This window comes from Podarcis erhardii (genome assembly GCF_964252035.2).
Source record: "Podarcis erhardii genome assembly, chromosome: 18".
Taxonomy (NCBI): domain Eukaryota; kingdom Metazoa; phylum Chordata; class Lepidosauria; order Squamata; family Lacertidae; genus Podarcis; species Podarcis erhardii.
This window is the reverse complement of record NC_138516.1, coordinates 9,447,650-9,469,710: the sequence shown is the minus strand read 5'-3', so window position 1 is coordinate 9,469,710 and position 22,061 is coordinate 9,447,650. Positions and strand designations below refer to the sequence as shown.

The 22,061-nt window shown below is 50.4% G+C and overlaps 2 protein-coding genes and 1 long non-coding RNA gene across 4 annotated transcripts in view; 1 reads left to right on the top strand and 2 right to left on the bottom strand.

The window, feature by feature from the left end:
• Nucleotides 1-22,061, top strand: part of LOC309333100 — a 136,407-nt gene that overhangs the window by 21,788 nt on the left and 92,558 nt on the right. The gene's annotated exons all lie outside the window — the stretch shown is intronic.
• Nucleotides 1-22,061, bottom strand: part of POLR2E (RNA polymerase II, I and III subunit E) — a 97,305-nt gene that overhangs the window by 3,177 nt on the left and 72,067 nt on the right. The gene's annotated exons all lie outside the window — the stretch shown is intronic.
• Nucleotides 1,929-21,835, bottom strand: CNN2 (calponin 2). The gene is made up of 7 exons (XM_081846392.1): nucleotides 21,679-21,835; nucleotides 10,061-10,182; nucleotides 8,847-8,913; nucleotides 7,358-7,495; nucleotides 5,726-5,842; nucleotides 4,497-4,643; nucleotides 1,929-2,513 (listed from the first exon to the last, which is right to left on the bottom strand). The coding sequence occupies exons 1-7, from the start codon at nucleotides 21,739-21,741 to the stop codon at nucleotides 2,253-2,255; spliced, it is 915 nt and encodes a 304-aa protein (XP_081702518.1). The 5' UTR covers nucleotides 21,742-21,835; the 3' UTR covers nucleotides 1,929-2,252.

Genomic DNA, 22,061 nt, shown 5'->3' with positions numbered 1-22,061 from the left:
GCTTGCTTCACAAGACGAAAAAACCGCAAGACAAAGAGACTTGCGGAACGGATTATTTTCGTCTTGCGAGGCACCACTGTATACCTGAAGGAGCGTCTCCACCCTCATCGTCCAGCCCGGACACCAGGGTCCATCTCCCGAGGGCCTTCTGGCGGTTCCCTCACTGCGAGAAGCGAGGTTGTAGGGAACCAGGCAGAGGGCCTTCTCGGTGGTGGCGCCCACCCTGTGGAACGCCCTCCCATCAGATGTCAAGGAAATAAGCAACTACCAGACTTTTAGAAGACATCTGAAGGCAGCCCTGTTTAGGGAAGCTTTTAACATTTGCTGCATTACTGCATTTTAATATTTTGTTGGAAGCCGCCCAGAGTGGCTGGGGAAGCCCAGCCAGATGGGCGAGGTATAAATAATAAATTATTGTTGTTGTTGTTAATGCCATCGGAGTGCATTTCGCTCCGAGTAAACCCACTGGAAAATCAATCGGCCAGGGTTTCAACGGGTCGACTCAGCAAATGGCTAATGTCGGATGGCAACAACCCCTGTTGCAGGAGCGTCTCATTCTCATGAGTCTGCGATCTACTCCCAGTATAAAAAAAGCTTGTCCCTTTAAGTATACAGTGGAACCTTGGTTTAAGTACTTAATTTGTTCCGGAGGTCCGTTCTTAACCTGAAACTGTTCTTAACCTGAAGCACCACTTTAGCTAATGGGGCCTCCTGCTGCCGCCGGAGCACGATTTCTGTTCTCGTCCTGAAGCAAAGTTCTTAACCTGAAGCACTATTTCTGGGTTAGCAGAGTCTGTAACCTGAAGCGTATGTAACCCGAGGTACCACTGTACACCCACCGTCCATCCATAGCTGTCAACTTACAGATTTGAAAATAAGGGACCAGCAGCCTTGAAAATAAGGGACCAGCAGCCGAAATAAGGGATTTTGCCGTTGTAAAGAGTTACATACATTGGTAGGATTGACAGATGCTGTCAATCTGGCATGGGACGGTTACGGTGCTGCCGCGGCCGCTGAAGCGCTGCCCTTCTGCGTCCCTCCCCATCCCTTACTCTTTCTCCTCCCTCAGGCCGCCTCTTCAGCCGCCGCCGCTGCCGCCTCCGGACTCGCGGACGGCGTGGGCAAGAGTCTCTCTCCCTTGCCCCCCTCTTTCTCGGGCGGGGAAGGGCCAATGGAACTCCTTGTGCCAGGACGACGGTGCCAGTGCGCGCGCACGCGCACTCTCTCGCAGGGCAGAGGACCCCGAGCTGCTGCTTCCCTCCCGAGCCGGGCGAGCATGAAACCCGGGAAATTTAAGCGCCATCATCAGAAAGGGACAGCAGCAGCAGGCACGGTGCTGGGATAAGGGAGTTCCCCGCCAAATAAGGGACGGTTGACAGCTATGCATCCATCCAGCGCTAAAGGAAACTACAGTAATACCTCGTGTTACAGACGCTTCAGGTTTTTTCGGGTTGCGGACCGCCGAAACCCGGAAGTACCAGAACGGGTTACTTCCAGGTTTCGGCAGCCGTGCACAGGCACAAAATCACGCTTTGCGCATGGGCAGAAGCGCCGAATCGCAACCCGTACGTGCGCAGACGCGGGTTCCGAACGTGCTTTCCGCACGGATCACGTTCACAACCCGAGCGTCCACTGTATTGCCAGTCGTCAGCAGCAGACGCCAAACGACCGCCCGCCGGACGCACCGTAGCGACAGAGTGGTGGGATTGGGGGACAGAGACCTTAATTCCACAGCATTTTCCATACTGCGATAGGTCACAATCCCGCGATCGACCCAGATCTCCCTGGGATCTGCCTCTCGATCGTGGCCGGCCGCTTGGACATCTCTGCACCCTGGCGTGTTAAATCCAGAATCTCGATTTAATCTCACGGGTTGGTGGTGTAAGCACAGCCTTAGATCTGGCCCAAATAGACTCCCTTTCTTCAAAAAATAACAAACGAATGGAAGACCTTTGTTTTATTCCAAACTTCCTCAACCTCGGCCCTCCAGCTGTTTTGAGACTACAATTCCCAACATCCCTGACCACTGGTCCTGTTAGATAGGGATGATGGGAGTTGTAGTCCCAAAACATCTGGAGGGCCGAGGTTGAGGGAGCCTGTTTTCATCTCTGCTACGCGGAGAAAAGGTTCTCATTCATTTTAAAGTTGCAAATATGTAAAGATTGCAGTATCTGTGGCAATTAAGAGGCAGGAACTGTACAAGGGGAGGAGGGGGAAAATCGGAGGGGGACCACCCCCCCAATCCCCCAGGCTCATTGCTCCTCTCCTTCCTGATAGTAGTAATATTCCGCCGAATTCCCGTCGTTGTGTGCCGCGTTGGCCGCCTCGCCGGCGTTCCCCTGGGGGCAGTATTTGGGGTCGTAGATTTGCCGCCCCAAGCCGAAAACCTGCCCGCTCTGGTTGGCCCCCTGGTTGTAGCCCATCTGCAGAGACATGGAGCTGTCGTCGCATTTGTCCGTCCCCAGCTTCGAATCGTAGATGTGCCGCCTCGTTCCCGGAGCCGTCATCCCCACCTGATTGGGGAGGGAAATATTAAAAAAGAAAGGAGGAAGAATTTGAGCTCGTATGCACAACACCGTTAAGAGTTAGGGTAGGTGAAAGCGGAATCAGGAGGAGGTCTGAATACTGAAATGGATTATAGTTCTTTTTTGTGAATCTGGACTAATGTTTACATGTAGACGCAGGATGCGGGTGGCGCTGTGATCTAAACCACAGAGCCTAGGACTTGCCGATCAGAAGGTCGGCGGTTCGAATCCCCGTGACGGGGTGAGCTCCCGTTGCTCGGTCCCTGCTCCTGCCAACCTAGCAGTTCGAAAGCACGTCAAAGTGCAAGTAGATAAATAGGTACCACTCCGGCAGGAAGGTAAACGGCGTTTCCGTGCGCTGCTCTGGTTCGCCAGAAGCGGCTTAGTCCTGCTGGCCACATGACCCGGAAGCTGTACGCCGGCTCCCTCGGCCAATTAAGCGAGATGAGCGCTGCAACCCCAGAGTCGGTCACAACTGGACCTAATGGTCAGGGGTCCCTTTACCTTTAATGTAGAACACCTGAGAATGGACTACGTTTGTTTCACCTTTGTGGGCCAAGTGGATTATTCTGAGTCACCCCCACCTGATCGGGGAGGGAAGTATTAAAAAGAAAAGAGGAAGAATTTGAGCTCGTATGCACAACACCATTAAGAGTGTTTAAGCAATGCTTTAAGTTATGGAATTTTTGATTTTTGATATGGAAATGTAATGAAATATGGAAAAATGAATTAAAATTATATTAAAAAAATAATAAAAAAGAGGTTTCCGAAGTATATAAAAGGTGATGATGTGCAGACATTCCTACTTAGTTATGAACGGACTTCTAAAAATTTAAACATTTCTGAGGAAAACTGGGTGCTGTACTTTTGCCCACAGATATGTGGAATTTTGAGAGAAATATGCTCAGATCTCAGAGAGGATGAAACCTCCAGTTCCTTCACATTTAAAGAGAGAGCGAAAGGGTGCTCTGGTCTGACCGCAGAACGGAGCTGAAAGGGAATCCATGATATTAAAAGAAAACCGGCAGAGATTTATGCCCAACTGGGGAACCGAATAAAGCTCTGGACAGATGGGTGGAAGGAAGAAAAGTTAGAACCTTCGATGAGCTTAAACAGTTAATTGGTTTAGAGCAATTTTATAGACAGGTTCCTGCACAGTTAGGCTGTCACGCGTTGGAACACGGAAACAATTACTTCCAGTTTTTCAGGGTTCAAAAACAGAAAGGTTCGGCTTCCAATACACTTGAAAACCAAGGAACCACTGTACGTTATGTTTTTAAAAATATAATTTGGAAATCTATGTAATATCAAGCAGCAAATAAGGGCTGGATGGTGAACCATCAAAGCAGTGGAAGTCAACTTTTAAATGTGTATTCAATCTGATGTCAATTGGTTAAAATATTTGGAAAAGCAATAAAAAAAAACTAACTGGCAAAAAAATAAAACCCGCATCCACCACTTTCTAAACACCCAGGTAGTCTTGACTGGACAAGAATTATTACAGTGGTGCCCCGCAAGACGAACGCCTCGCAAGACAGAAAACCCGCTAGACGAAAGGGTTTTCCGTTTTGGAGGCGCTTCGCTAAACGAATTTCCCTATGGGCTTGCTTAGCAAGACGAAAAAGTCTTGCGAGTTCCCGCAGGTTTTTTTTGCTCCCCCCCCCTTTTCCTAAGCCGCTAAGCCGCTTATCAGCTCTTCCGCTGATAAGCCGCTTATCAGCTGATCGCTAAAAGCCGCTAGACCGCTAATAGCGCTGATCCGCTGTCAATGGGCTTGCTTCGCAAGACAAAAAAACCGCTAGACGAAGAGAATCGCGGAACGGATTCTTTTCGTCTTGCAAGGCACCACTGTATTTTTTTAGCAAATAATACAGCAAAAATCACCCGCCTGGTATCAATTGGCAAGGAGTTCCAAAGATCAGAGTTCTTACCGACATGGAATTGGCACAATTCTGCGGCAACTGTCCTTACCTGACTTGCACATTTGTTTGTTCCCATTTGGAGGCTGATGGTGGAATGGTCCATCGGAGGTAGGATCTGGTTTTTGGGGTCGTAGAGGTGTCTCCGGGTTCCGTAGGCCGTCATCCCAGACTGGCTGGCGCATTTGTTGGTGCCCATCTGAAACCATAGAGGTTTGGGAGTTACTACGGCTAAAAGCAGAGACATCACCTTGCCGACAAAGGTCCGTATAGTCAAAGCTATGGAGGAGACTCTTCAGAGTCCCTGCTCCTGTCCACCTAGCAGTTCAAAAGCACGTCAAAGTGCAAGTAGATGAATAGGTACCGCTCCGGCGGGAAGGTAAATGGCGTTTCCGTGCGCTGCTCTGGTTTGCCAGAAGCGGCTTAGTCCTGCTGGCCACATGACCTGGAAGCTGTACGCCGGCTCGCTCAGCCAAGAAAGCGAGATGAGCGCCACAACCCCAGAGTCAGTCACGACTGGACCTAATGGTCAGGGGTCCCTTTACCTTTATTATTATCCATGAGGCCAGACTTCCCGGGGACGAGCTGCTGTGCTCATTAGGCCTGACAGTCCACCAAGTTTGCGCAAATCCATGTTCTTGCTAATACAGTGGTACCTCGGGTTACATACGCTTCAGGTTACAGACTCCGCTAACCCAGAAATAGTACCTCGGGTTAAGAACTTTGCTTCAGGATGAGAACAGAAATCGTACGGCGGCAGCAGGAGGCCCCATTAGCTAAAGTGGTGCTTCAGGTTAAGAACAGTTTCAGGTTAAGAAAGGACCTCCAGAACGAATTAAGTACAGTGGTGCCCTGCAAGACGAACGCCTCGCAAGACGGAAAACCCGCTAGACGAAAGGGTTTTCCGTTTTGGAGGTGCTTCGCTAAACGAATTTCCCTATGGGCTTGCTTCGCAAGACGAAAATGTCTTGCGAGTTCCTGCGGGGTTTCCCCCCCCCCTTTTCCTAAGCCCTAAGCCGCTTATCAGCTGATCCGCTAAAAGCCGCTAAACCGCTAATAGCGCTAATCCGCTAAGCTGTCAATGGGCTTGCTTCACAAGACGAAAAAACCGCTATACGAAGAGCCTCACGGAACGGATTAATTTCGTCTTGTGAGGCACCACTGTACTTAACCCAAGGTACCACTGTAAAGACTCGGTCAGTGTGATTTATTGCTGGCATGCTCCTGTCAAGAGAGCACCTGAGAGCTTTGCTGGGCTCTGGCGGCAACAACATCACCCACCTGCAAACCGATGACACACTGCCCGGCTTTCAGCTTGGCATCGTCAAAGCACCGCTCCTGCTTCTCGGAATATTTCACACCAATGTCGACTCCGCTGTCAATCCCCTTCGTCTTGGCCTGGGAGCGGGAGAAGAAGAAGGACCTTAAAGCAAACTTCACAAGTGGCTTAGAATATCTGCAGATTGTGTCTCCACAAGTCTCTAGTCCTCATGGCCCAATGGGAATAGATTCTGCAAACAGAGGGAGGAACTCTTCCTACAGATCATATTTGTATGAGGATAATACTACTATAATAATACTATCTAGATATCTTTTTTTTTCTTTTTTAAAGGACTGGCTTTTCTCAGAGACTGCGGCTCGGGAGAATCTGGGGACAACTCTGCTTCAGAAACTTATCTTCCAAAAAACTTCGCTACAATGAAGGGAGCAGCAGGGCCTCATCGGTGGTTGCACCAACAAGGCCCGTTTGAAATGGCCTCCAGGAAGACAGAACGGCCAAGGCTCAGACCTGCCCCTTCTGAGCAAAGCGTTTGGCAGCTAGGAGAACCAACAAGCCGCCTCTTCTTTTCTGCTGCCTTGTAATCTTTCAAGAGGCTATTTTGATTATTTGGGCACGGGGGCAAGGCAATGCCCGCCCTGCAGACAGTCTGGACTCCCCAAATCCCCAGTCCACAATCCCCAGGCACAGCCCAGCCAATCAGTCACACCGTGGTGCAGCACAGCCAATCAGCCACTACCACCATGGCACAGCCCAGTCAATCAGCCACCCTAGTGTGGCACAACCAATCAGCCACCCCCACCCTGGCACAGCCCAACCAATCAACAATCCCATTGTGTGATGCAAGCAATCAGCCAGCACCACCCTGGCAAAGTCCAGTCAATTAGCCACCCAACAATGTGGTGCGGCCAATCAGCCACCACCACCCTGGCGCAGCCCAGCCAATCAGCCACTACTACCATGGCAGAGCCCAGCCATCAGCCGCCACCACCCTGGCGCAGCCCAGCCAATCAGCCACTACTACCATGGCAGAGCCCAGCCATCAGCCACCACCACCCTGGCGCAGCCCAGCCAATCAGCCACTACCACCCTGGCGCAGCCCAGCCAATCAGCCACTACTACCATGGCAGAGCCCAGCCATCAGCCACCACCACCCTGGCGCAGCCCAGCCAATCAGCCACCACCACCCTGGCGCAGCCCAGCCAATCAGCCACTACTACCATGGCAGAGCCCAGCCATCAGCCACCACCACCCTGGCGCAGCCCAGCCAATCAGCCACCACCACCCTGGCGCAGCCCAGCCAATCAGCCACTACTACCATGGCAGAGCCCAGCCATCAGCCACCACCACCCTGGCGCAGCCCAGCCAATCAGCCACTACCACCCTGGCGCAGCCCAGCCAATCAGCCACCCGATGGTGCAACACAACCAATCAGCACACTGTGGTGCGGCACAACCAATCAGCCACTACCACCCTGGCACAGCCTAACCAATCAACCACCCCATTGTGTGATGCAACCAATCAGCCACCACCCTGGCGCAGCCCAGCCAATCAGCCACGCCACAGAGGCCATGGGGCACTGGGCACTGTCGTTCAGCCCCAAGAAGGCGCCCGGTTGCGCAAGCTTGACTCACCATGCCCGCCAGCGCCAACAGCGACACCTGGACCTGCGTCATGTTCCCGTTCTCAAACAGGTCGTTGGCTTCGAAGATGTCAACGGGCTTCAGGCCGTAGCTCATCATGGCTTTGATGAAGTTGGAGAGGTTCTCAAGCTGCCGAAGGAAAGGGCAGCCGGGTCAAGGCTGGCGACCCCTAAAAGCCCCTTCTCACAAAATTAGGGGATTCCTTCTAAATCATCTGGGGTTCGCGTTGGGAATTATCGGTCCGTTTCCAGAAGGGGCAGAGCTCACCCCCGATATAAGTACCAAGGTGGAGGTTGGCAGATTGTAAAAACAGTGGTACCTTGCTTCTCAAGCGCCTTGGTTCTCAAATGCCTTGGTTCTCAAATGCATTGTTACTAAATGCCTTGGTTCTCAAATGCCTTGGTTACCAAATGCCTTGGTTACCAAATGCCTTGGTTCTCAAGCGCCTTGGTTCTCAAATGCCTTGGTTACCAAATGCACTGGTTACCAAATGCCTTGGTTCTCAAATGCCTTGGTTACTAAATGCCTTGGTTCTCAAGCACCTTGGTTCTCAAATGCCTTGGTTACCAAATGCCTTGGTTCTCAAATGCCTTGGTTACCAAATGCCTTGTTTCCCAAACGCCAAAAACACGGAAGTGAGTGTTCCGGTTTTCGAACGTTTTTCAGAAGCCGAACGCCCGACGCAGCTGTCGGCTATTGTTTCCGGGGTGCCTGAGCCAATCAGAAGCCGCGCCTCGGTTTCCGAACATTTCGGAAGTCAAACAGACTTCCGGAACAGATTAAGTTTGGCACTTTGGTGTTTGCTCTTTATTTTGCGTTTTTGTGGCTTTTTCAGTTCATTTGCTTTTGTGACTGTGTGGAACCCAGTTCAGCTACTGATTGATTGATTGATTGTGTGACTGCGGACATGGATAAAAAAAAAACCCATTCAAACAATGACTATCATCAGTGTGGGTAGGGGGCGGAAATAGTTTTTACTTTTGTCATCTACAATACTGTCTTAATTATTTTATAGTACAGTACATTGATTTATGGGACGCGGGTGGCGCTGAGGGTTAAACCACAGAGCCTAGGGCTTACCGATCAGAAGGTCGGTGGTTCAAATCTTCTGCAACCCCAGAGTCGGCCACGACTGGACCGAATGGTCAGGGGTCCCTTTACCTTTACCTTACATTGATTTATGCATTTTATGGATCAATGGTCATATTAGATAGTAAAATTCATGTTAAATTGCTGTTTGCGGGGTTGTTTTTAAAAGCCTGGAATGGATTAATCTGTTTTGCCTTACTTTCTATGGGAAAGCAGCGCTCCTTGGTTTTGGAACGCTTTGGTTTTGGAACAGATTCAGTTTGAGAACCAAAGGACCACTGTATGCTTCTCCTGCCCCCAGAACACAGGTCAGCCTTAAAGGCATTCCTGAAGCCACCTCCCTAAAAAAGAATAAAATCCCTTAATCGTATCAAATTCGTATCGAACATACCTGGTGCCAATTGAGGCCTGAGCGATTAATTTTCCTTATCGAACCCGGCTGAAGTTTGTTTATTAGCCTGGGGAGGGAAAACATGAACAGACACGGATGTAAGGTTTCGACGCCATGTTGGGCAGCAGCAGGACTTTCCCTAATTAACTAAAGAACGGTTTTTCGACCATTTTGCCCATCGTTACAAATATGCCAGCGAGTTAGCTTGTGTGTTGAAGCGATGATTCTCCAACATCAACATCATTGGACTGGTCATGTTGTTCAGACCCCTGATCTTCCAAAGCAACTCCTCTATTCTGAACTTAAAAATGGAAAGCGTAAGGCTGGTGGTCAACAAAAGAGGTTTAAGGACAAGGCAAATCTTTAAAAATGTAGTATAAACACCGACAACTGGGAAACACTGGCCTGCGAGCGCTCCAGTTGGAGAACAGCCTTTGCCAAAGGTGTCGTGGGTGTTGAAGACACTCGAACTCAGGACGAAAGGGAGAAACGTGCTAAGAGGAAGGCATGCTTGGCAAACCCTCACCGGGATCAGCTCCCGTCCGGGAACCAATGTCCCCACTGTGGAAGGACGTGGGGATCCAGAATTGGCCTCCACAGTCACTTACGGACTCACGGTTAAGACCGTATCTGAAGAAGTGTGCATGCACACGAAAGCTCATACCAATAACAAACTTAGTTGGTTTCTAAGGTGCTACTGGAAGGAATTTTTTTATTTTGTTTCGACTACGGCAGACCAACACGGTTACCTACCCATGTTGACCATGTTCATGGAAGAGAATCTTAGGTACAAGTAAAGGGACCCCTGACCACTAGGTCCAGTCGTGGCCGACTCTGGGGTTGCGGCGCTCATCTTGCTTTATTGGCCGAGGGAGCCGGCATACAGCTTCCGGGTCATGTGGCCAGCAGGACTAAGCCGCTTCTGGCGAACCAGAGCAGCGCACGGAAACGCCGTTTACCTTCCCGCCGGAGTGGTACCTATTTATCTACTTGCACTGGTGTGCTTTTGAACTGCTAGGTTGGCAGGAGCAGGGACCGAGCAACGGGAGCTCACCCCGTCGCGGGGATTCAAACTGCCAACCTTCTGATGGGCAAGCCCTAGGCTCTGTGGTTTAACCCACAGTGCCACCCATGTCCCTTGGCTCACCCGGGTCCGTTATAAAATGAAATTTTAAAAAATATATACCACGTATAAAACACACGTGCCTACTCACTCGCAAAGTACAACGCCGTCTTTCAGCCCCTTCTGAAAATCGGGGCCGATGTCTCTTCCGGTGACGCTTTCTATCCATGTCCTTAATTCTGCTTCCTTCTGAGGGTCGTATTTCAGTGCAAGCTGGGGGGGGAAAGAGGAGAAAAACAGGTTCAAAATTACACAAACTGCACTCCCTAAGTGCCGGCCAATAGTGTTAGAAATCAGTCACGTACAAGGTATGACCGGAAAGCTTGGTGAATGGTCACAGAAATCAGACAGCGAGAAATATCTGAACATGCAACCGGCATCGGAAACCCACGAAATTACAATTATGTACGGAGGTGAAAAGCAATGACAAACCTAGACAGCATCTTAAAAAGTAGAGACACCACCTTGCCAACAAAGGTCCGTATAGTTCAAGGTCTGGTTTTCCCACTAGTGATGTATGGAAGTGAGAGCTGGACCATCAAGAAGGCTAATCGCCGAAGAATGGATGCTTTTGAATTCTGGTGCTGGAGGAGACTCTTGAGAGTCCCATGGACTGCAAGAAGATCAAACCGATCCATTCGGAAGGAAATCAGCCCTGAGTGCTCACTGGAAGGACAGATCCTGAAGCTGAGGCTCCAAGACTTTGGCCACCTCAGGAGAAGAGAAGACTCCCTGGAAAAGACCCTGATGTTGGGGAAGATGGAGGGCGCAAGGAGAAGGGGACGACAGAGGACGAGATGGTGGGACAGTGTTCTCGAAGCTACCAGCATGAGTTTGACCAAACTGTGGGAGTTACAGATACTGGAAGGAATTTGTTTTGTTCAAACTGTGGGAGGCAGTGGAAGACAGGAGGGCCTGGCGTGGTCTGGTCCAGGGGGTCACGAAGAGGCGGACACGACTAAACAACTAAGCAACAATGGAGGTGAAGCTGTAATTCGAAAGGCAGCGTACGAACGGTTTAAGCGTTTCCACAAAGGGCGGCAAACCATCGAAGATGACCATCGGACCCAACATTTCACACATCCAAGCCGCTGTGACGAGGGAACTGGAACCAGCACGGAAAGAGGACTTCTGAAGAAGTTTCCAACAGTTCTGCAAATGTTGTCAATGGTGCATTGTATCAGAGGGGGCAACAAAGGTCCGTATAGTTCAAGCCATGGTTTTCCCAGTAGTGATGTATGGAAGTGAGAGTGGGACCATAAAGGCGGCTGATCGCCGAAGAATGGATGCTTTTGAATTCTGGTGCTGGAGGGACTCTTGAGATCCCATGGACTGCAAGAAGATCCAACCTCTCCATTCGGAAGGAAATCAGCCCTGAGTGCTCACTGGAAGGACAGATCCTGAAGCTGAGGCTCCAGTACTTTGGCCACCTCAGGAGAAGAGAAGACTCCCTGGAAAAGACCCTGATGTTGGGAAAGATGGAGGGCACAAGGAGAAGGGGACGACGGAGGACGAGATGGTGGGACAGTGTTCTCGAAGCTACCAGCATGAGTCTGACCAAACTGCGGGAAGCAGTGGAAGACAGGAGTGCCTGGCGTGCTCTGGTCCAGGGGGTCACAAAGAGGCGGACACGAATAAACGACTCAACAACAACAACAAATATTTTTCGCTGTCCGATTTCAGTGAACATTCCGGTCATGCCTTGAATTTTTTAACTGGCGCGGGTCCAATTGCAACCACGTGGAGATCTCTGGGCACCAGGTTGGCAACAGGCGTTTCCATCTGTCTGGCCCCTCCATCTTTCTTAAGCAGGGAACCAGAAAGAGCTTATTCCTTGCATTTATTCCGCACCTTTTTCTCCATCTTGGTTCTCCAGATGTTTTGGGACATGCGTCCATTTTCGGTTTGCGGACAGGCCTCCAGAACAGATCCCGTCCGCAAAACGAGGTTTGACTGTATTATTATTTAAACTTGCTTCCATTTCCCCCAACTTACAAAAGCAACATTTAGCAGGGCAATGAACCATTCTTTCTTTCTATCTATCTATCTATCTATCTATCTATCTATCTATCTATCTATCATCTATCTATCTATCATCTATCTATCTATCTATCTATCTATCTATCTATCTATCTATCTACAGTGGTACCCCAGGTTAAGTACTTAATTCGTTCCGGAGGTCCGTTCTTAACCTGAAGCACCACTTTAGCTAATGGGGCCTCCTGCTGCTGCTGTGCCACTGGAGCACGATTTCTGTTCTCATCCTGAAGCAAAGTTCTTAACCTGAAGCACTCTTTCTGGGTTAGCGGAGTCTGTAACCTGAAGCGTATGTAACCCGAGGTACCACTGTATTTAATACCCTTTTCAAAGTTCTGCTACTTAAATTATAATCCTGGGAAAAGAAAACGAAAGGGCAAAACAGTTCAGCGACAAAGCAACTTCAGTTTTTGCCCATTTTCTCACAGGGGAGCTGTAGAAGAAAAGGAAGTTAAGTCAAGGGAGCTGTCGACTGGGAAAGACTGAGAACCTCTGGCTATACTGGCCAGCAACAGCAGCTCTCCAGGGTTGCAGACTTGGGGGGATACCTTGAGATTTGAATTCAGAACCTGCACGCTCTATAGCACCAAACTCCAGCCCTTCCCCTGGACAATTATGAGTTTGGGCGCTTGCGTCATCGCAAGCCTTTCCTGCCCCAATGTGCTTGACAGTTACAAAAGAAGAAAGAAAAGAAAAAAACCCCGAAGAGAATGAAGAAATCCCATAATAACCTGGACGAACAGGGCAAGCTTGATGCCACAAGCTGGCTGCATGTCTCAACTTCCTGCTGAATGAGCAAAAAACAAGGAGAGGTGTGTGGCCATGTCTTCTTGGCAAATAAGTCACATGCTTCCATGTTCCTTTCTGGGTCCTCTTCTCGGCCTCAATAAAATTTGAACCTTTGCTATTCGGGCAAAAAATAAGAGCCTCCGCTATGAACAAAAACACGCCCGATCCAGCCACAGGGGTCCATATCCCTGCAGCCCTGGCGCGAGACAGAAACTGTCTTGTTATATAAGCTGGCGCATCTTCCAAACAGATCTGGCACCTGTGCCAACTTTCAGGGTGTCTGCGGAGACGCTCAGAAGAAGAGGTTAGGGCAGCGCCAGATTTACGCATAAGCTAAACAAGATGTGGGATGCGGGTGGCGCTGTGGGTTAAACCCCAGAGCCTAGGACTTGCCGATCAGAAGGTTGGCGGTTCGAATCCCCGCAATGACGGGGTGAGCTCCCGTTGCTCGGTCCCTGCTCCTGCCAACCTAGCAGTTCGAAAGCATGTGCAAGTAGATAAATAGGTATCTCCCTGGCGGGAAGGTAAACGGCGTTTCCGTGCGCTACTCTGCTTTGCCAGAAGCGGCTTAGTCCTGCTGGCCACATGACCCGGAAGCTGTACACTGGCTCCCTCGGCCAGTAAAGCGAGATGAGCGCCGCAACCCCAGAGTCGGCCACGACTGGAGCTAATGGTCAGGGGTCCCTTTACCTTTAAACAAGCTGTAACTTAGGGCCCTGCTCTCTTGGCAGCCGCAAAGAAATTTACAGGGGGGAAAACTGGATGTACATTTCCAAAATATAAGATAAAAAAACCAAATACAATAAAACCGACATGCAGCGACAGTGTTTTGTGTTGTGTAGGCTCCTAGGATGTAAATAATGGTTTATTTGGCAGTGAGCTCATACCAGGCATGCTCAACCTTTAGCCCTCCAGATGTTTTGGGACTACAATTCCCATCATCCCTGACCACTGGTCCTGTTAGCTAGGGATCATGGGAGTTGTAGGCTAAAACATCTGGAACAGGCATCCCCAAACTCGGCCCTCCAGATGTTTTAGGACTACAACTCCCATCACTCCTAGCTAATGTCCATCAACGACCGAGAAACTGTATACAATGGTGCCCCGCAAGACGAACGCCTCGCAAGATGGAAAACCCGCTAGACGAAAGGGTTTTCCGTTTTGGAGGCGCTTCACAAAACGAATTTCCCTATGGGCTTGCTTCGCAAGACAAAATGTCTTGCGAGTTCCTGCGGGTTTTTTCCCCTCCCCCCCCCTTTTCCTAAGCCGCTAAGCCGCTTATCAGCTGATCCGCTAAAAGCCGCTAAACCGCTAATAGCGCTAATATGCTAAGCTGTCAATGGGCTTGCTTCGGAAGACAAAAAAACCGCTATACGAAGAGCCTCACGGAACGGATTAATTTCGTCTTGCGAGACACCACTGTACCTGAGTTTCAAACACGGAAGGCAGCGCCCATCAATCATAAAATCATGGCATTTAGAGTCATCTATTCCAGACTGATTCCAGACCCAACTAAAGAATCATGGCAAGAAAAATTGATGGACTATGCAGAACTGGCAAAACTGACATACAAGCTATGGGACAAGGATAACTGTGACTTAAAAGATGAATGGGAACCCTTTACAAAGTATTTGAAGACGCAACATAGCGAACTGGACTCCTTGGCTGGCTTTGAATAAACATTCACAAACTATTTGTTGATAATAATCAGCTAAATAGTTTGAGGATCTATACCACTGTGTAACATGCAGAAAACAGCCTTTTTGGAGAAATCAAAGACTGGAACTGAGGGAAGTCGGGGGGGCAGGTGTGGGTGGGTTCTGTGGGGAGAGGGAGGAAAAATGGGGGGGGGTGATATGTTTCTGGATAATACCGTATTTTTTGCTCTATAATTCTCACCTTTTCCCTCCTAAAAAGTAAGGGGAAATGTGTGTGCGTCTTATGGAGCGAATGCAGGCTGCGCAGCTATCCCAGAAGCCAGAACAGCAAGAGGGATTGCTGCTTTCACTGCGCAGCGATCCCTCTTGCTGTTCTGGCTTCTGAGATTCAGAATATTCTTTTTCTTGTTTTCCTCCTCCAAAAACTAGGTGCGTCTTGTGGTCTGGTGCATCTTATAGGGCGGAAAATACGGGATGTTTTGTTCTAATTTTGAATTAAAAAGTTATTTTTTTAAAAAAGAGAGTCATCTATTCCAACCCCCTGTGAAACAATGAGAGCGCACATCTGAGGGGAACAATCTGTCTTTTTCTCGGATCAAGAATGGGAGACTCTGGCTGCCTCACGGCAGCTTTGGCGAGCCCTGCCTGCACTGTTGTCTGTTCCCCCTCTGGCTTGGGTGCGGAACACGGCTGCCAAGGAGGAGAAGCGCTGAGCCATCGGGCGGCGAGAGTCTCCTTTCAAAATGTGCTGATGGGCCAGGAACAGGGTGCCCTTTCGTTGCAAGCCAACCCGGTTAGCAAGCAGCAGGGGCAACGCTTCACGTGCTTGATGGCGCCGCCTAACAGACCCCTAAGTGTTCCCTGAGGACCTGGGCGGCTCGGGTAAGACGGGCATCGGCTAAGGAACTGGAGAGATTTGCCAAAGGGCACGCAACTAAAGTCTGTGTCAAAGCCAAGAGCTTCTCCAAGAGTTATCTCCTGCTTGGACTACTGCCATGCGCTCTATGTGGGGCTCCCTTCGAAGGTGACCCGGAAACTGCAACTAATCCAGAACGTGGCAGCTAGACTGGGGACTGGGAGCGGCCGCTGAGACCATATAACGCTGGTCTAGAAAGACCTACATTGGCTCCCAGTACGTTTCCGAGCACAATTCAAAGTGTTGGTGCTGACCTTTAAAGCCCTAAACGGCCCAGGATCCCTGAAGGAGCGTCTCCACCCCCACTGTTCTGCCTGGAGACTGAGGTCCAGCTCCGAGGGCCTTCTGGCGCTTCCCTCACTGCAAGAAGCAAAGCTACAGGGGACCAGGCAGAGGGCCTTCTCGGTGGTGGCGCCCTGTGGAATGGCCTCCCATCAGATGTCAAAAAGATAAACAACTACCTGACATTCAGAGGACATCTTAAGGCAGCCCTGTTCACAGAAGTTTTTAATGTATGACATTAGTGTATTTTTGGTCTTTGTGGAAGCTGCCCAGAGTGGCTGGGGAGACCCAGCCAGATGGGCGGGGTACAAATAATAAATTATTATTATTATTATTATTATTATTATTATTATTATCATTTTTTCACTTGGCACCTTTGTTTTCGTGGGGGTTTAGCTGAGTTGGCAGAGACTCTTAAACTCAAGGTCCTGCGTTCCCTTACTTTTCTTGACATGAGCCAACAGTGTGACGCGGCAGCTAAAAAAGCCAATGCAATTCTGGGCTGCATCAATAGGAGTATAGCATCTAGATCAAGGGAAGTAATAGTGCCACTGTATTCTGCTCTGGTCAGACCTCACCTGGAGTACTGTGTCCAGTTCTGGGCACCACAGTTCAAGAAGGACACGGACAAACTGGAACGTGTCCAGAGGAGGGCAGCCAAAATGGTCAAAGGCCTGGAAACGATGCCTTATGAGGAACGGCTAAGGGAGCTGGGCATGTTTAGCCTGGAGAAGAGGAGGTTAAGGGGTGATATGATAGCCATGTTCAAATATATAAAAGGATGTCACATAGAGGAGGGAGAAAGGTTGTTTTCTGCTGCTCCAGAGAAGCGGACACGGAGCAATGGCTCCAAACTACAAGAAAGAAGATTCCACCTAAACATTAGGAAGAACTTCCTGACAGTAAGAGCTGTTCGACAGTGGAATTTGCTGCCCAGGAGTGTGGTGGAGTCTCCTTCTTTGGAGGTCTTTAAGCAGAGGCTTGACAACCATATGTCAGAAGTGCTCTGATGGTGTTTCCTGCTTGGCAGGGGGTTGGACTCGATGGCCCTTGTGGTCTCTTCCAACTCTATGATTCTATGATTCTTTTTCCTTCTGTACTAGAATTCCTTTTTGGGGACTTCCCTGGCTTTTTTCTGGCCTGTGTAGGAGCAGTCAGGATAGTTGGCCTTGGTGAAGATTTGACGTTTTCTTTTTTCAATATAATTTTTATTAAGTTTTCTGGCCAAGACACCAGGGCGAATGCCTGTGTCAGACACAAGTCACCAGCCCCTGTCTATCGCCATTCCTATGTCTCCGCGCTGCTAGATCAGCGACTCATGAGGAAGTGGAACGAGATACACTTGGATGGCAATGATTCAGATTTGCTTACACGCACAAAACCACAGTTTGGGAGAAGAAAGACCAAAATTGCCTGAGCGTGGAAACTCCCCTCCAGCCTTTTCAATAGATTGCCTCTTTCCAGATTTGGTCTTGTCCTTGATTTAAAAAAAAATACTTTCGCAACAGGCCATGCCCTCCAAGGCCAGTCTCCATCCAGACAGCTGCTAAAATCCCGCTGAAAAAGATGTCGTAAATAAACTGCAACCTGTCAGCAAGAACTAGATCTATTCATAATTTTGGACAGGTGCAGGTGGCGCTGTGGGTTAAACCACAGAGCCTAGGACTTGCTGATCAGAAGGTCGGCAGTTCGAATCCCCGCAATGACGGGGTGAGCTCCCGTTGCTCAGTCCCTGCTCCTGCCACCCTAGCAGTTCGAAAGCACGTCAAAGTGCAAGTAGATCAATAGGTACCGCTCCGGCGGGAAGGTAAACGGCGTTTCCATGCGCTGCTCTGGTTCACCAAAAGCTGCTTAGTCCTGCTGGCCACACGACCCGGAAACTGGACGCTGGCTCCCTTGGCCAATAAAGCGAGATGAGCGCCGCAACCACAGAGTCGGCCACGACTGGACCTAATGGTCAGGGGTCCCTTTACCTTTACATAGTGCTAGGTGAGAGATCCACAACGTCTGACATTTTATCTCCTTCTATTCCTCCACCCCAACTGCTCCTTAGAGCAGCTTACTTCACTGAAGACTCAAATCTGAGTTTGTTTACTTCCTCCGCCCTCCTCGTCCATTTTCCTTTTATGCCTCGTCTTCTCAAAAAATAAAGGTGATTTTGGAGGCCTCCTTGGGCCGAGGAGTTAGGTAGTCTGCATAACTTTTCACACAAATAAATTTTAAAAGTGTGACTTTGCTGCCGCATTAACCAGCTTTCTCTCAAGCTTTTTTGGTTAACAGGGCGAACTGCGATTTGCACCCAGAACTCAGGGATTAAATCACCACACACTTGCTGCCCTATGGTGGATTCGCACGGGTGGAAAAACGGGAATTCCTTCCAGACTTCTCCAAGTCTCGGCACGATCGGATGGCTCTGACGAGACTCCAGAACGAAAACAAAAGAGGTTCCCAGGCAGTTTTTCTGGGACGCAGCCAGAACAACACCAAACTGAAGCAACTGGGAGTGGGCGGGAGCAAACCGGGGAACCGAGCGCAGCTCTAGGATTTGCAAGATATCAGAGTTAAAAGGGGTCAGAGCAGTGTCATAAATGCAGATATATAAGCCAGGCACCGAAATTGGCACCTCGAATGCCTATTCACCCTGGGGTTGGGCTGGATGACCCTCAGACCCCCTTTCCAGAGATTCTACGATTCTGTGATCTCAGCTCGACTGTAGCTTGCTCTGAGAACAATTCACTTAGTCCCAGTATGCGAGTTCGAATCCCCGCAATGACGGGGTGAGCTCCCGTTGCTCGGTCCCTGCTCCTGCCAACCTAGCAGTTCGAAAGCACGTCCAAGTGCAAGTAGATCAATAGGTACCACTCCGGCGGGAAGGTAAACGGCATTTCCATGCACTGCTCTGGCTCGCCAGAAGCGGCTTAGTCCTGCTGGCCACACGACCCGGAAGCTGTACGCCAGCTCCCTCGGCCAATAAAGCGAGATGAGCGCCGCAACCCCAGAGTCGGCCACGACTGGACCTAATGGTCATGTAACAACAGTGAGGACTGCAGCGAGTCAGGTGGCTCGATGGGAAACTTCAGTCGCCAACCCAGAGCCCAGAAAACACCACGCAGTTGTATCAGTAGCAAAACACGCCTGGGGGATTTTGAGCACAGGACAGAAGGTTCCAGCAAAGAGGTAGACAACGCGTCAAGTCAGAAATAAACCCAACAAGGAACAACTACCAGCCACCAACTTGGACAGCTCTGAAAAGAGGATGAGACAAACTGATGGAGCGAAGGTAAGAAGGTAAAGGACCCCTGGACGGTTAAGTCCAGTGAACGGCGACTCTGGGGTTGCGGCGCTCATCTCGCTTTCAGGCCGAGGGAGACGGCGTTTGTCCACAGACATCTTTCTGGCTCATGTGGCCAGCAGGAATAAACCGCTTCTGGCACAATGGGACTCTGTGATGGAAACCAGAGCAGCACACAGAAATGCCGTTTACCTTCCATCCACAGTGGTACCTATTTATCTACTTGCACTTTGATGTGCTTTCGAACTGCTAGGTTGGCAGGAGCAGGGACTGAGCAACGGGAGCTCACCCCGTCATTGCGGGGATTCGAACCGCCGACCTGCAAGCCCAAGAGGCTAAGTGGTTTAGACCACAGCTGGTTTATTTGTTGCTGTGTGGTTTTTTTTTAAAAAAAATGATCTATTTTTTGCATCCCAGGTACTGCTTTGCAAATATCAAAGCAGTTCAGAGATGCTTTCGAATAACTGCGTTAAAAAATAAATAAAAAATTTCGGAGCGATCCGTTTGGGTTGCCGCAAGAGTTTTAAAGATTTGGATTTGCGAAAAACCACAGAGGCTGAGAAGGAAGGTATGTCAAAAGGAACTGGAACTGCTATGTATTAGCAACTTTGTATTAATGCAACCTTTTTATCAGTAGCTCTGTATTTTTGACACATTTTGTTTAAGCTTGTTATTGGGATGAGCGATAACAAACTTAGCTGGTCTCTAAGGTGCTACTGGAAGGAATTTTTTAATTTTGTTTCGACTATGGCAGACCAACACAGCGGCCTACCTGTAACTTTGTTAAACTGTCTGCTGTTGCCTTGGGGGTTTTTTGTACAATGCTTAGAGATGTTTTCAAATATATCAAGCAGTACAGAAATCAAATGCCAACAAAGGTCCGTATAGTTAAAGCTCTGGTTTTCCCAGTAGTGATGTATGGAAGTGAGAGCTGGACCATGAAGAAGGCTGATCGCCGAAGAATGGATGCTTTTGAATTCAGCTGCTGGAGGAGACTCTTGAGAGTCCCATGGACTGCAAGAAGATCCAACCTCTCCATTCTGAAGGAAATCAGCCCTGAGTGCTCACTGGAAGGACAGATCCTGAAGCGGAGGCTCCAAGACTTTGGCCACCTCATGAGAAAAGAAGACTCCCTGGAAAAGACCCTGATGTTGGGAAAGATGGAGGGCACAAGGAGAAGGGGACGACAGAGGACGAGATGGTGGGACAGTGTTCTCGAAGAGACCAGCATGAGTTTGACCAAACTGCGGGAGGCAGGGGAAGACAGGAGGGCCTGGCGTGCTCTGGTCCAGGGGGTCACGAAGAGGCGGACACAACTAAACAACTAAACAACAACAAAACGTCGCCTAAAGTCCCTTTGGAAGAAAAATGTGGATATGTCTGTGCACATGGGAATAGCTGCCCCCCCTCAATAAAAAGATTTAACTGAGGTTCTGCCTCCCCCCACAACATAAAGCCTGCCCTCCTAACATAGATTCTCTCTGTGTGTGTGTGTAATAAATAAATAAAATAAATCCAGAGCGCTCATAGAGAAAGCCGCTTTTTCAGAGCTGCCTAGCTCCCAGGGTTGGTGTGGGATTGAATCAGTGCTTCAGGGGGGGGAGAGGACCCACATACGCCACCTTGAGTCCCTTGTGGGTGTCGGGGTGGGGGAATGGGCTCTGGACTGCGTTAAATGAATGCAATTCGTGGATCGAATAAATCCGGAGCGCTCCCGGTGCCACCTCTCCAAAGCCGCCTACCTCGCAAGGTTGTGGTAGAGATTGAATCAGCGCTGCGGGGGCGGGGGGGCGGGGCAGAGACCTACATATGCCACCTTGAGACGGGGTGGGGGGCGCGGCGGCTCTAGACTGCCTTCAATAAACGCAAATCGGCCGTGGAATAAACCCGATGCGCTCGCACCGCCGCCTCTCCAAAGCGGCCTACCTCGCGAGGTTGTTATTGGGATTGAATCACCGCTGGCGGAGCGGGGGGGGGGGCTGGAGAGAGAGACCCACATACGCCACCTTGAGTCCCAGATGCGTATGTTTGTGGGGGGAGCGGTAGACTGCGTTCAATAAAGGCAACCCGTCGGCGGAATAAACCCGATGCGCTCGCGGCGCCGCCTCTCTAAAGCGGCCTACCTCGCGAGGTTGTTGTGGGGATTGAATCGGCGCTGGGGGGTAGGGGGGAAGCAAAGACCCACCTTGAGACCCTTGTGGGGGGGCGGGAAGAGGTCTCTAGCCTGCGTTCAGTAAAGGCAACCCGTCGGTCGAATGAACCCGATGCGCTCGCGGCGCCACCTCTCCAAAGCGTCCTACCTCGCGAGGTTGTTGTGGGGATTGAATCGGCGCTGGGGGAGCGGGGGTGGGGTGGAGAGAGAGACCCATATATGCCACCTTGCGTCCCTGATGGGTATGTGGGGGGGGGAGTGGACTTTAGACTGCGTTCAATAAAGGCAACCCGTCGGCCGAATAAACCCGATGCGCTCGCGGCGCCACCTCTCCAAAGCGGCCTACCTCGCGAGGTTGTTGTGGGGATTGAATCGGCGCTGGGGGGGTGGGAGGCAAAGACCCACATTGAGATCCTTGTGGGGGGGACGGGAAGTGGCTTCTAGACTGCCTTCAATAAATGAAATCCGTCGGTCGAATAAACCCGGAGCGCTCGCGGCGACGGCGCCTCTCCAAAGCGGCCCCTCCGTGCGCCCAGGGCGCATTTACGCATTTGGCGAGGGGGCGCGCGTCGGGACCCCTTACCCGGTTCTTGACTTCGGCCGACAACCCGTAGCTGGGTCCCTTGTTGAACTGGTTGTTGCTCATCCTGTACCAGGGCAGGGCGCTGTCTGGCGGGGCAAGCGCGCTCGCCACACGCTCCAAAAGCAAGGGAACCCGCTCCGCGCGCCTCCGCCCGCCCTCGGCCAAGTTTTTGGGGGCCAGCCCAGCGCCGCCTCCCGCGCGCTGATTGGCCGCCAGTTGAAATAGCCTTATAAGGGCAGAAAGTGCCGAATTCCTGCAGGATGGCAGTTTCCTGTGTGTGGGTCTCCTTCGAGAGGAAAAGAAAGCGAAAAGGAAAACCGAGAAAAAGCGCAAATTCCCCGCAAAGGTCATAGAAATCGTGGAGCTGGAAGGGACCCTGCGGG